At 44.3% G+C, this 11,920-nt stretch overlaps 1 protein-coding gene across 3 annotated transcripts in view; it reads left to right on the forward strand.

Annotated features, from left to right (window-relative positions):
• The window catches only part of unc13bb (unc-13 homolog Bb (C. elegans)), a 93,010-nt gene that overhangs the window by 78,417 nt on the left and 2,673 nt on the right, over positions 1-11,920 (forward strand). For 2 of the 3 annotated variants that reach the window (XM_078161900.1, XM_078161899.1), the window contains 10 exons: positions 1,900-1,977; positions 6,062-6,150; positions 6,259-6,405; positions 7,128-7,251; positions 7,384-7,437; positions 7,590-7,667; positions 8,169-8,316; positions 8,510-8,566; positions 8,795-8,887; positions 9,004-9,163. In XM_078161900.1, the coding sequence (XP_078018026.1) occupies positions 1,900-1,977; positions 6,062-6,150; positions 6,259-6,405; positions 7,128-7,251; positions 7,384-7,437; positions 7,590-7,667; positions 8,169-8,316; positions 8,510-8,566; positions 8,795-8,887; positions 9,004-9,163 (1,028 nt within the window). The remainder of the gene's footprint in view (positions 1-1,899; positions 1,978-6,061; positions 6,151-6,258; positions 6,406-7,127; positions 7,252-7,383; positions 7,438-7,589; positions 7,668-8,168; positions 8,317-8,509; positions 8,567-8,794; positions 8,888-9,003; positions 9,164-11,920) is intronic. The other variant, XM_033647236.2, reaches the window with a different exon arrangement.

Genomic DNA, 11,920 nt, shown 5'->3' on the forward strand with positions numbered 1-11,920 from the left:
CAGTGCAGCACCATGCAGCTCAAATGGCATTCACCAGAGAACACCAGAATTGGCAGGTCCACTATTGGCACCCCGTTCTCTTCACAGATGAGAGCAAGTTCACACTGAGCACATGTGACAGGCGTGAAAGAGTCTGGAGATGCTGTGGTGAACGTTATGCTGCCTGTAACATCATCCAGCACGACTGGTTTGGCGGTGGGTCAGAGGTGGTCTGTGAAAGCATATCCTTGGAGGGTCACACAGACCTCCATGTCATAGCCAACGGTAACCTGACTGCTGTTAGGTACCAGGATGACATCCTCAGAGCGATTGTCAGACCTTACACTGATGCAGTGGGCTCTGGGCTCCTCCTGGTGCAGTGGGCCCTGGGTTCCTCCTGGTGCAGTGGGCCCTGGGTTCCTCCTGGTGCAGTGGGCCCTGGGTTCCTCCTGGTGCAACAGGCCCTTGGTTCCTCCTGGTGCAGCGCGCCCTGGGTTCATCCTGTTGCAGTGGGCCCTGGGTTCCTCCTGGTGCAGTGGGCCCTGGGTTCCTCCTGGTGCAGTGGGCCCTGGGTTCCTCCTGGTGCAGTGGGCCCTGGGTTCCTCCTGGTGCAGTGGGCCCTGGGTTCCTCTTGGTGCAGTGGGCCCTGGGTTCATCCTGTTGCAGTGGGCCCTGGGTTCCTCTTGGTGCAGTGGGCCCTGGGTTCCTCTTGGTGCAGTGGGCCCTGGGTTCCTCCTGGTGCAGTGGGCCCTGGGTTCCTCTTGGTGCAGTGGGCCCTGGGTTCCTCCTGGTGCAGTGGGCCCTGGGTTCCTCTTGGTGCAGTGGGCCCTGGGTTCCTCCTGGTGCAGTGGGCCCTGGGTTCCTCCTGGTGCAGTGGGCTCTGGGTTCCTCCTGGTGCAGTGGGCCCTGGGTTCCTCTTGGTGCAGTGGGCCCTGGGTTCCTCTTGGTGCAGTGGGCCCTGGGTTCCTCCTGGTGCAGTGAGCTCTGGGTTCCTCCTGGTGCAGTGGGCCCTGGGTTCCTCTTAGTGCAGTGGGCCCTGGGTTCCTCTTGGTGCAGTGGGCCCTGGGTTCCTCCTGGTGCAGTGGGCCCTGGGTTCCTCCTGGTGCAGTGGGCCCTGGGTTCCTCCTGGTGCAGTGGGCCCTGGGTTCCTCCTGGTGCAGTGGGCTCTGGGTTCCTCCTGGTGCAGTGGGCCCTGGGTTCCTCTTGGTGCAGTGGGCCCTGGGTTCCTCTTGGTGCAGTGGGCTCTGGGTTCCTCCTGGTGCAGTGGGCCCTGGGTTCCTCTTGGTGCAGTGGGCCCTGGGTTCCTCCTGGTGCAGTGGGCCCTGGGTTCCTCTTGGTGCAGTGGGCTCTGGGTTCCTCCTGGTGCAGTGGGCCCTGGGTTCCTCTTGGTGCAGTGGGCCCTGGGTTCCTCCTGGTGCAGGACAGTGTGCGGCCTCATGTGGCCAGAGTGTGAAGGCAGTTCCTGGATGATGAAGGCACTGATGCCATTGACTGGCCCTCTTGTTCCCTGACCTAAATCCAACTGAGCACCTATGGGACGTTAAGTATTGGTGCATCTGACGCCACCAAGTACCACCACAGACTGTCCAGGAGCTCACTCTTGCCCTGATCCAGGTCTGGGAGGAGATCCCCCAGGACACCATCTGCCAACTCATCAGGAGCATTTTTTTTTTTCGCAGTCAAGTATCCAATCAAATTGAGTATTGTTTAGACACTGGACACACCCTCCAGTGGCTCCATTATTGCCTTCACAAACATTTTTATAAAAGATTATTTTCCAAAGTTGAATAATCAATTGAATAAAAATTACATATTTTACATGGTGGTGAGTGCAGTCACTTGTAGATATTGAAGGGTTCCTGCCACATGTTTATAATCTCTCTGCGTTCTATGTCTCTCTCTTCCTGTGTCCTCCAAAAGCCGTGTGTCCTGATGAACAATGTGCAGCAGTTAAGAATCCAGCTGGAGAAGATGTTTGAGTCGATGGGTGCCAAACAGGTAAGTCAAAAGACAGTGGTTGGGGTGTTGTCCTGTTGCATCAAACATAAAAGTCCCATTTCTTACTCAAGCACAACAACCACATATTCTATGTGTGGTTACCTGTACAACAGTTGTATTTGTGTGTCTCGTGTATCAGATTGCAACGGAGGAAGCGCGGGTATGTACAGTAGCTAGATCCTTGGTAGTGCTGGATTAGAACATAGTCTTGAGTCTTAACAAGGTTGTAGTGGAAGTTGCTTAAAAGGTCTATACGCCATCCCAGTGTCTGATGTGATGTTGTCAGTGGAAGCATAGATCCATACTGAGAGAGATTAGACCCCGCACTGCCCCATAGGCTAGAGCATAATGAGACTTACAGTAATTAAATCATGTCCTCTATTAGTGTCCTTAGTGTAGCCACAGTGAGGACATCCAATGGCTTGTCTGTCAGTGATGACCTCCCTCTGCTTTGAAGCCCTAGCATGACTTTACATGTAGTGTTTTATCGTATGTAGCTTAAGTGTGTTCACTTTACAATTAAAGCAAAATGAACTGGTGGAAGAGGAAGAGGAGGAGGAGGCGGGAGAGGAGGAGGTATGTTTCCATCATGGTCTGAGTGGGGCTGATACAGGCAGATATTTGTCCATATTAAAGTACATCTTTCATTTTATTTAATCAGTTTAATGGTGCACACGCGGCCGTGCAGTGTATTGATTATCTCCATCTTCCTTTGGCTTGAACAGCAGGTCGTAACTGAGGAAGAGAAAGCGAAGGCTGTGGTGGGTACTGTGGATGGTAGCAGATTAGATTCATTCATAGAGACCAGTAGACCCCTCTTTAGTATTAAGTGTAGCCTACCTGTTGTAGTCTAGTGACTATGCTGACGTCTGGTGTAAATGTTCGCAAGAGTGGGTTTAAAGTTTTGAAGTGGCGTACGTCCCTTTCAGGCCTAGATTTTATTTTCTTTCACCATTTGTATTCTTGAACCTGGTCAATTGAAACCTTATATTTTTGATGTTCATTGTTTTAAGAAGTCACATTATGGTGCCAGTCTCAGTCTGTTGTTGCCTGTCAGATGATTTATGAAGCATCATGTCATGATGAGGTGGAGTTGAAAGGATGATACATGTGAGCTGCTCTGAGAGATTTAGTGAGTGGCTTGTTATCATAGAGGGAAATCATGAGATACTGCACTTTGCCTTTGAATGTTCTTCATGGGATTTAAGTGGAACATGCAGTTTCTACCACCAAAATGTAGTCTTGTAGCTCTCTCGTCCATTTTATATAATTTGTTTAAGAAAATAAACATTATTTTTATTATTAATAATCCATAGTTTATAGGAATTTAATGTATTTCTTTATTGCTCGGTGTCTGTCTGTCCAAGTGCTGTTAAAATTTACAGTAAACTTAATCCAGTAAAGTACATATATGATTTAAAGGTAGCTTAACCACATTACATCACATGTCAGTGGTTAGAGTTGGAGTTTGCATGATCTCTACGTGTCAGTGTGGGTTTTTTCCAGGTACTCCAGCTTCCTCCCACAGTCCAAAGACATGCAGGTTAATTGGTGACTCTAAATTGCCCGTAGGTGTGAATGTGAGTGTGAATGGTTGTCTGTCTCTATGTGTCAGCCCTGTGATAGTCTGGTGACCTGTCCAGGGTGAACCCCGCCAGCTGGGATGGGCTCCAGCCCGCCTGCGACCCCTAACAGGATAAGTGGTTACGGAAAATGAATGAATGAATTTACCTCACTAAATTCCATGAAATCCACTAGAGTCAAAATGGCAGCTACTGAGACATGCTAAGCTAATTCCCTTTAGCAGCAGTGTTTTCCCGCCTTTCTTCGGTTCAGCTCCTCCCAAATTTAGTCATGTGGAATTACTCACTGAATTACCAGGACGTCACTGTAGTCCAACAAAATGGATCATTTTCTTTTACAGATAACTACCAGGGAAAAATCTACATTTAGTTTAAGCTTTAGCTAAGGCTAGCTGTGGCTATCTGACCAGATAGCTTTCACTTGATGTGGCTCGTTGGTTGTAGCTGTGTAGTCTAACGGTAGGTCTTAACTCAGACCAAATATGTAGTTACTGTGTTTTGCCTTTGCAGAGGATATTTAACTAAAACGCATTTTTTAGAAAAGTGAAGTCACAGTCATGTTTTTCTTTCCTTTTCTAGCGCAACAATAGAGTGCTAGCGTGGCAGGCAAGTTCCCTGTATATGCAGACATGTTTATGATGCATGTCTGCATATACTCAAATGTTCATAATTTCTTTTTGGAAATTGAGAAGCCGAAAATTGTCTTTAAAGAACAAATTTTGTTGAATTTGGTTGTTTAATTTGGAGCAGTGGGACTTAATTGTGTTGTGTTGTCTTTTCACCGCCACTCGTAGTTTGACGAGAGTGAGGAGGAGGAGGAGGAGGAAGTAGGGGAAGAAGGGGAGAAAAATGGGGTTGAGGTTTGTTGCAGTCTGAAGTGGTTTTATCGTTCCCAGGAGTGCAAGTCATTCTGCCCTGTTCTTCCTGTTCACTGCAACACCACAGTGATACTCACTCCTCTTGAAACAAAACATCACCGTCATGGTGGAGTTTATTGTGTGTGGTTTTTATCACGTCATCTGTGGTGATTTCCACCTCGAGTTTACCCATGGCCTTTCCTCAAAACTGGTCACTCATTTCCCCTAAAATGAAGCTCATTTCTGAAATTTTTTGTTGTTGATTTCTTTAATTTGTGTTTTCTTTGTTGCTCTTTTTTTGTTTGCAATAGACTGACAAAGAGAAGGTGGGTGTTGATGTTTCAAATATAGCTCGTTCTTCCAATGCGGGAAAAACCTTCTGTATTTGTGGTGTTCTTTAAATTTTAATTTCAAGAGTTAGAGGTACAACAGAACGGGATTTTTGACAGTTTTGACACTGACATTTTGACATTTTTCATTTTTATGTCTCTTTTTAAAATAATCTCAAAACACCACGCAAAGATGGATGAACCAGTAGAAAAGGTAGGTCACACGCATAGGGGTATCTGCTACCACAGCACTTTGTATAATGGCCATCGATCCTCTGTAATTATTTTAATATAAATGAAAGTTAATTTACAAATGGGAAATGACAGCTAATTGAGGTTGTCCTCTGTTACCCTCCGCCCATCTGTGCTGTCATAGACTGAGATAACACTCGAAGACAAGAAGGTGAGTGTAGTTGTACCGACTCATGAATATTAATATCCTTATGCTTACCAAAATACTCCCAGGCAAAAGAAAACACATTACAAACAGCACATAATCCATTTCTAGCTGCCTTTCCTCCCCTGGAGTCTTCCCTTTGTGGTGCATAGCAGAAACGTCTCAGTCTCTCCTCACTAATGGTGCCACGCGACCCTGACAGGCCATGAATCAAAAGGCCATTGGATCATTGACTTAATGAGCCACATCGTGGCTTCATCCATATGGCTTAGCTCCCTGCAGGCAGTGCTTATGTAGATGATGCCTCAGTATACCTAGGTTAGGTATACTGGAGGTAGTCACTTCCCCACTTGTTCCCTGTGTTTGTGAGACTTGTGAGACAAACATCTGGCATATTAAACTTTTTTTTCCAATGTGCTCGCTTCGAAAGTTGGAGACGACTGGTAAAAAGGTGGGTTTCTTGTCGTAATTTGTTTCTACTCATGTTGTTTAGAACGGACATATCTCTGCTCTAAGAGCATAAAATACAAACATTACAGAACATCTGCCTCTCTCGTTCCTTTGGTATCTCTTGGTATGAAGCTCAACAGATTGGCTGTGCACTTTTCCTAATAACATGATGGTTATTGAAGTTCCTCTTTAAATGATAAATTCTTGCTGCCATTTGAAGCTTCTAGCTTTGGTGTTGAAGTCAAGCTTTCAAGTTAATTTTGGGTATTTTGGCTAAAAGCTGCAAATACGAATGATGAAAGTCTTTTATGATCTGCTGTTAAAGAGTGCTGTGTCCTCAGAGGCACATGTGGTCTCTCCTGAGATTAATTATGTTCTCTACATTTTCAAGTTTTTCGGAGTTAATTTATTTTGAGCAGAATTTTACCAACACCCTTCCTTTGATTCTGTCTGCCTGCCTTTCTGCAGATGGACACTGAGGCCAGTGACCTACTGAACGACCTGCAGGTGAAGCTAAACAATGTGTTGGATGATCTCAGCCGTACATTTGGGAACAGGTAGACTAATTCACACCCCTAGACAGACACGTAACCACACACGCCCACACGCATATCAGTAACCACACATGCATTTGTGCTGATTGATTAAATTTTCTGTCTTTCTAGTTTCCAGATCCGCATCAACGATTGCATGCGCCAGATGGCATCTTTGCTGTACCAGATCAAAGGACAGCTCAACGCCAACAACAAAAACCAGGTGGAGGCCGACTCTGACAACATGCTACGGCCACTCATGGATTTCCTGGATGGAAAGTGAGTGGATGAATTAAGATTTGAGACCAGTGTTCTCTCCCTGACATGATGAAGTGTTTGATGATATTGCCATGTTTTCATAGCCTGGGACCCAGAGAAATCCACGTGTTCATGTTTTACTGACTCTGGCAGATGCGTCTTATCTACCGCTTATCAACCTCTTATCTAATAAAGGGCAGGTTTGATTTTTTCCTGCATTTTTACCTATAGCCGTTGATAGTGCCCCTTGGAAGTGAAAATAAATGGAGGTGCCGAACTAATTTGCATTTGCGATTTGGTCCGACGATGCCAAGCTAATGTTTTAGGCCACTTTGACAGGTGCAATCCTCTCTCAACAGCCCAACTGCAGCCCCGTCCTGTTTTCTATTACTTTAAATCCCTTTCTCTTTCTCTGCATCCTAAATCTCTGTCCTCCAGAAATCATTTCAGAAATTAGAAGTTTCAACAATTTTTAACCATGCCAGCACCTTAGTCGTTCTGAACTCCCAACGCATTTTGCTCTGTGCTCTTAAAAAAGGCACGACAACGTTGAAGGAAGAATACAATTTGAAGATGGTTAAAGGATGTGGCTGGTGGACCTGTAAAAGTGACACTCATTACATTGGTGTCACAATCTCCATGGACACTTTACATTGTTTATAGTCACATCTTGAGTTAGCGAATTGAGAGTGGGTGTTTCTCATCAACTTGTGTATATGTATTTGTGTATTTGCATTTTACAGGTTAACATTGTTCGCCACCGTATGTGAGAAAACAGTATTGAAGCGTGTGCTCAAGGAGCTGTGGAGGATCGTAATGAGCAGCCTGGAGAAGACTATTGTCCTGCCGCAGGGCAACGACACCTTTGTAAGCTCAACATCACTCAGAATTATCAGTCTCATGTTTGCTTGCCTCAGCATTTGTGCATACTGTAAATATATTTGACTTTTAAGTGCAGAGATGAAATGGCAAAATTCTCTGTTTTTTTTTTTTTTTCAGGGTGCACAGATTCTCTCAGCTGCGAAAGAACTGGGTCAGCTCTCCAAACTCAAGGTACCAGAACGCTTTCATATGTTTTACACAAAGTTAATTACCTGCAGAGATTCAGTGTTGCCAAGAACTGACCACAAAATGACTCAGCGAGAGAGTGTGAATCTATTTTTGGGCAATTAACTCATCTCTTTGCTCCTCATTTGGATGTGCAGGATCACATGGCAGGGGAGGCTAAAAGCCTGTCTCCCAGACAGTGTGCTGTCATGGACGTGGCACTGGACACGATCAAGGTCAGTTTATACTGCGGGTTTTGGTTTCATTAGGATGCAGGGCAGACGGGTCAAATTAGCTTCATCAACTATTCATCCATTAATCAAATACCCTGGAAGGTTATGTAAACAGCTTGTGACCAGAAGTTATGTGATTTAACAGGCCAGGGAAGTGTGTGGAGGATAAAGTGGGTGAAATGAAGAGTGGATTTTAATTGTGAGTCAGAAAAATGCTAAATGACTCTGTTGTTAAACCTAGTCTTGGGTTTTTGCACTGGAAATACAGCAATCATTTTGACTATTAAAGGATAATTCTGGTCATTTTCAATTTGGATCTTGCGGTGATAGTTTGTGCCACCAGAATGCAATCAATTGACTTTACTGTAAGACTTATTTAGCCAGAAGCAAAACTCACCTTTTTTCTTGAAAAACTTGATTTGGTTTGGGTTTTAAAATCCTAATATTTTGACTAGTTTGTCCTCCAGATGATTTATGCTGTCCCACGCTCTGTTTCCGTCGCAGCAATACTTCCATGCAGGAGGCAACGGGCTGAAGAAGGCGTTCCTGGAGAAGAGTCCTGAGCTGTCCTCACTACGCCACGCTCTGTCCCTCTACACTCAGACAACAGACACACTCATCAAGACCTTTGTGACCACCCAGCATGCACAAGGTAGTCAGAAAGGGTCTGAGGAGAACGCATTTCCCTCTGTAGGCCACAAGAGGGTACTATGTGTGTTGTTGATGAGCGTGGCATTTCACTGGTTTGCACCTGTATTTTGTGTATTTAAAGTGTTATTGATGCTAGAATCTGTTGACATGTTGCTGCTGTCTTCTCTTTATCTCCTGTGCTGCCTCTGTGCCAGTGCACAATGGAAAGGGTATTAGGTTAACTCCCAGTGAAAAAATACAGCCCAGCAGGGGTAGGTTTCATTGAAATCATCCGCCAGCCCTCCTCTCCTTCCCCACCCGCTCTCTCTTTGTAAACTCTGTCACTCTGTGCCACTAAGGTGGGCAGGTCAACCCTAACCCAACCTCTCCACCTGCATCCTCTTCTTATACTGTCTCTGCTTTATGAATCAAAGGTTATATTTTGCCTTCCTCGGGCCAAATGTGAGCTCATTCATGTGTCTGGCTGTGCGTCAAACTAGGTCCAGGCGTGGAGAAGCCAATAGGTGAGGTGTCTGTCCAGACTGAGCTGCACACTCATCCAGGGAACGGGGAGCGGAAAGTTACTGTCAAAGGTCTGTTTGAGTTTCCATAGCATGATGCTACATACTTTAACCAAGTGCTCTCATCTGATTATATCATCCTCTTCCTCTGTGTGTGCTCTGGTTTTAACATGTTGTGTTGTGTTTAGTCATAGGAGCCAATGATTTAAAATGGCAGACGTCCGGCATGTTCCGACCCTTCGTGGAGATCACCATGATCGGGCCTCACCTCAGCGACAAGAAACGCAAATTCCAGACCAAATCCAAGAACAACAGCTGGTCTCCCAAGTTTAGCGAGACCTTTAATTTGTAAGTACTGCAACAGCTCTGCCTGCTTTTTAATAACATTTTCAGTTTTCTAGATGTTGACCATTGAATACTTCACAGTCTTTCATTTTCATGTATTACTTTTTTGGTTTCATTATTATTTTTGTTGCTATCCAACAGCTTCAGTAACTATGTTATTGTTTACATCCTCATATCATTTCTATTTACAGTTTACATGCAGTTTCAACATGTACAGCTACTCGTGTCCTGTCAGATATTTATAGAATTTGACCTTCAGTACTCCAGAATGATGTAACCAGCTTGGCTATTACTGTATGTGATATTTTGCTGCTGTTTCAGAGTTTGGATTTTGTACTTAAATCTAGAGCAGCAAACAATTAGTTGATTAATCGATAGACAGAAAATGAATGTGCACCTATTTTTGATACTGATACTTTTAAGTCATTTCTCTGATTTTAGCTTCTCGGATCAAAATGTTTCTCTTATACATATATGACAGTAAATTGAAATTTACTTGTGTGTAAATTGTTGATGGCCCTATTTCAGAATTTTCAGTATAAAACAAACACTCAGTACATCATTTTAACAACTCAGCCACAGATATCTTTACAGGAAGAAAACAAGTCCTAGTAAAATAAAATGCATTTACATAGCAATAGAGTGTTCACTGCTACCAAGTTATAGATCACTACAAATCACTGCTCTTAAAGGGATAGTGCACCCAAAAATGAAAATTCAGCCATTATCTACTCACCCATATGCCGATGGAGGCCCTGGTGAAGTTTTAGAGTCCTCACATCCCTTGCGGAGATGGGCGGGGGCAGCGGCTCGCACACCTACTGGCAGACGGTGCCCCAAACTAACGTCCAAGAACACAAAATTGAATCCACAAAGTATCTCCATACTGCTCATCCGTAGTGATCCAAGTGTCCTGAAGCCCCGACATAAAAAAACGTTGAAACATTGTTTCAAAAAACGTCATTTGAACTCTGTTTTTAGCCTCACTGTAGCCTGTAGCTCTGACTGCTTCTCTGTGCACCGCGTGCATGCTTGCGTACGACCAGCGAAAGCATGAGCTTTGCTCACCCGTGTTTACATCACGTGACACATGCGCCGCAGGGGGAGACAGCAATAACCACAGAGCTAAAAGATAGTTTGCACTACGGTCTTTTAGCAAAGGACAGCCCAACATGTCTGAAGACTTTGAAATTGAGGAGGAACAGCATTTCTTTGTTGAGCTGTATTTGTTTGAGCCCGAGTATACGGATGGAACTCAGGCTACTGGACGAAGCAGCCGCCGCAGCTCATGAGCCTAACCCTCAGCCAGCCGCAGAATACCAGAGTTGAGCACTGGAAACCTGGTGGTGTAGTTGTTTCAAATGCAAAGCAATGCCAACAGATGAGGAAAGTCTTTGCTCCTCAGACTGGGAATTGGTGATGCCTGCACTTGAGAATCTGGACATCAGTACGGACGAGACTGCTGCTCTTCAGAGACTGTGCATCACCGATCACCCTGAGCGCGCACACGTGAGCGCGGAGCACAGAGAAGCAGTCAGAGCTACAGGCTACAGTGAGGCTAAAAACAGAGTTCATATGACGTTTTTCGAAACAACTTTTTATGTCGGGGCTGCAGCACACTTGGATCACTACAGATGAGCACTATGGAGATACTTTGTGGATTCAATTATGTGTTCTTGGATGTTAGTCTGGGGCGCCGTCTGCCATTAGGTGTGCTAGCCGCTCCCCCCGCCGATCTCTGCAAGGGATGTGAGGACTCTAAAACTTCACCAGGGCCTCCATCGGCATATGGGTGAGTAGATAATGGCTGAATTTTAATTTTTGGGTGCACTATCCCTTTAAGATACTCGAGGCTCAGTACAAGGCTGACAGATATTTTAATCTTATTTTAGTATAATACATTCATCAGCTCTCTTATCCACATGTCATATGTTGGTGCACAGTCTGGCTTCCACATAAGTTGAATAAGTTTCCTTGCCACAACCAAACCAAATGAAACAGCCTGAGTTTCATACTTGTCTGCTCAAGGTAATACACATGTGGCAACAAGGACAGCAACTAGTGTGTTAGGTTCCCTGTTCTTCTCAAGCATTAGAGATGCATTAAAATATACTCTTCCGATAACTGAACAATTTCCATCAAGTCCAAAGAGAATGTGTTAACGTCCCATCTGCCTCTTTACATCTACTACAGAGGAGTGAAACATTATGGAAAATTGTATGCAATCACTCTTTGGAGTAGTATAGCTGATGCACTGTTTTAAATTGTCTATCTCCACCCAGCTCACTCCCCCAATTCTGCTTAAATGCATCTGTCTTGACATGATACCTTTGTAAAATGTGATAAACAAGGAAACTGCTTCCTTACTTTGATAATCAAAGTGGTTACTTTTTCATGTTTGTTAATATTTTAGTTAATGTTTTTTGTGTTTTTTATATGTCTTAACTTTCGCACTTTTTAAGCGGAAAGGTCTAACAAGGGACAGAGGCTACAAATTAGCCTTAGCTAAAAATTCTATGCAATACATCTGTAGTGCATCTAATGTTGTATCTAGTATCGGGATCTGTATGTATCTAGTGTACTGAAAAAATAATCAATTTTATCATTCTCGTAGGCTACCAAAAGAGTAATTTGTATTCACAATATCAATAGTTTATACAGTAAAAAAAATCTATGCTTGGCGCCCACGTATTGATTTAATATTGCAGTGCAAAATATCATGATACTATGCTGTATCCTTTTGGGGTTTTTTACCCACCC

This window comes from Epinephelus lanceolatus, chromosome 19 (assembly GCF_041903045.1).
Source record: "Epinephelus lanceolatus isolate andai-2023 chromosome 19, ASM4190304v1, whole genome shotgun sequence".
NCBI classification, from domain to species: domain Eukaryota; kingdom Metazoa; phylum Chordata; class Actinopteri; order Perciformes; family Serranidae; genus Epinephelus; species Epinephelus lanceolatus.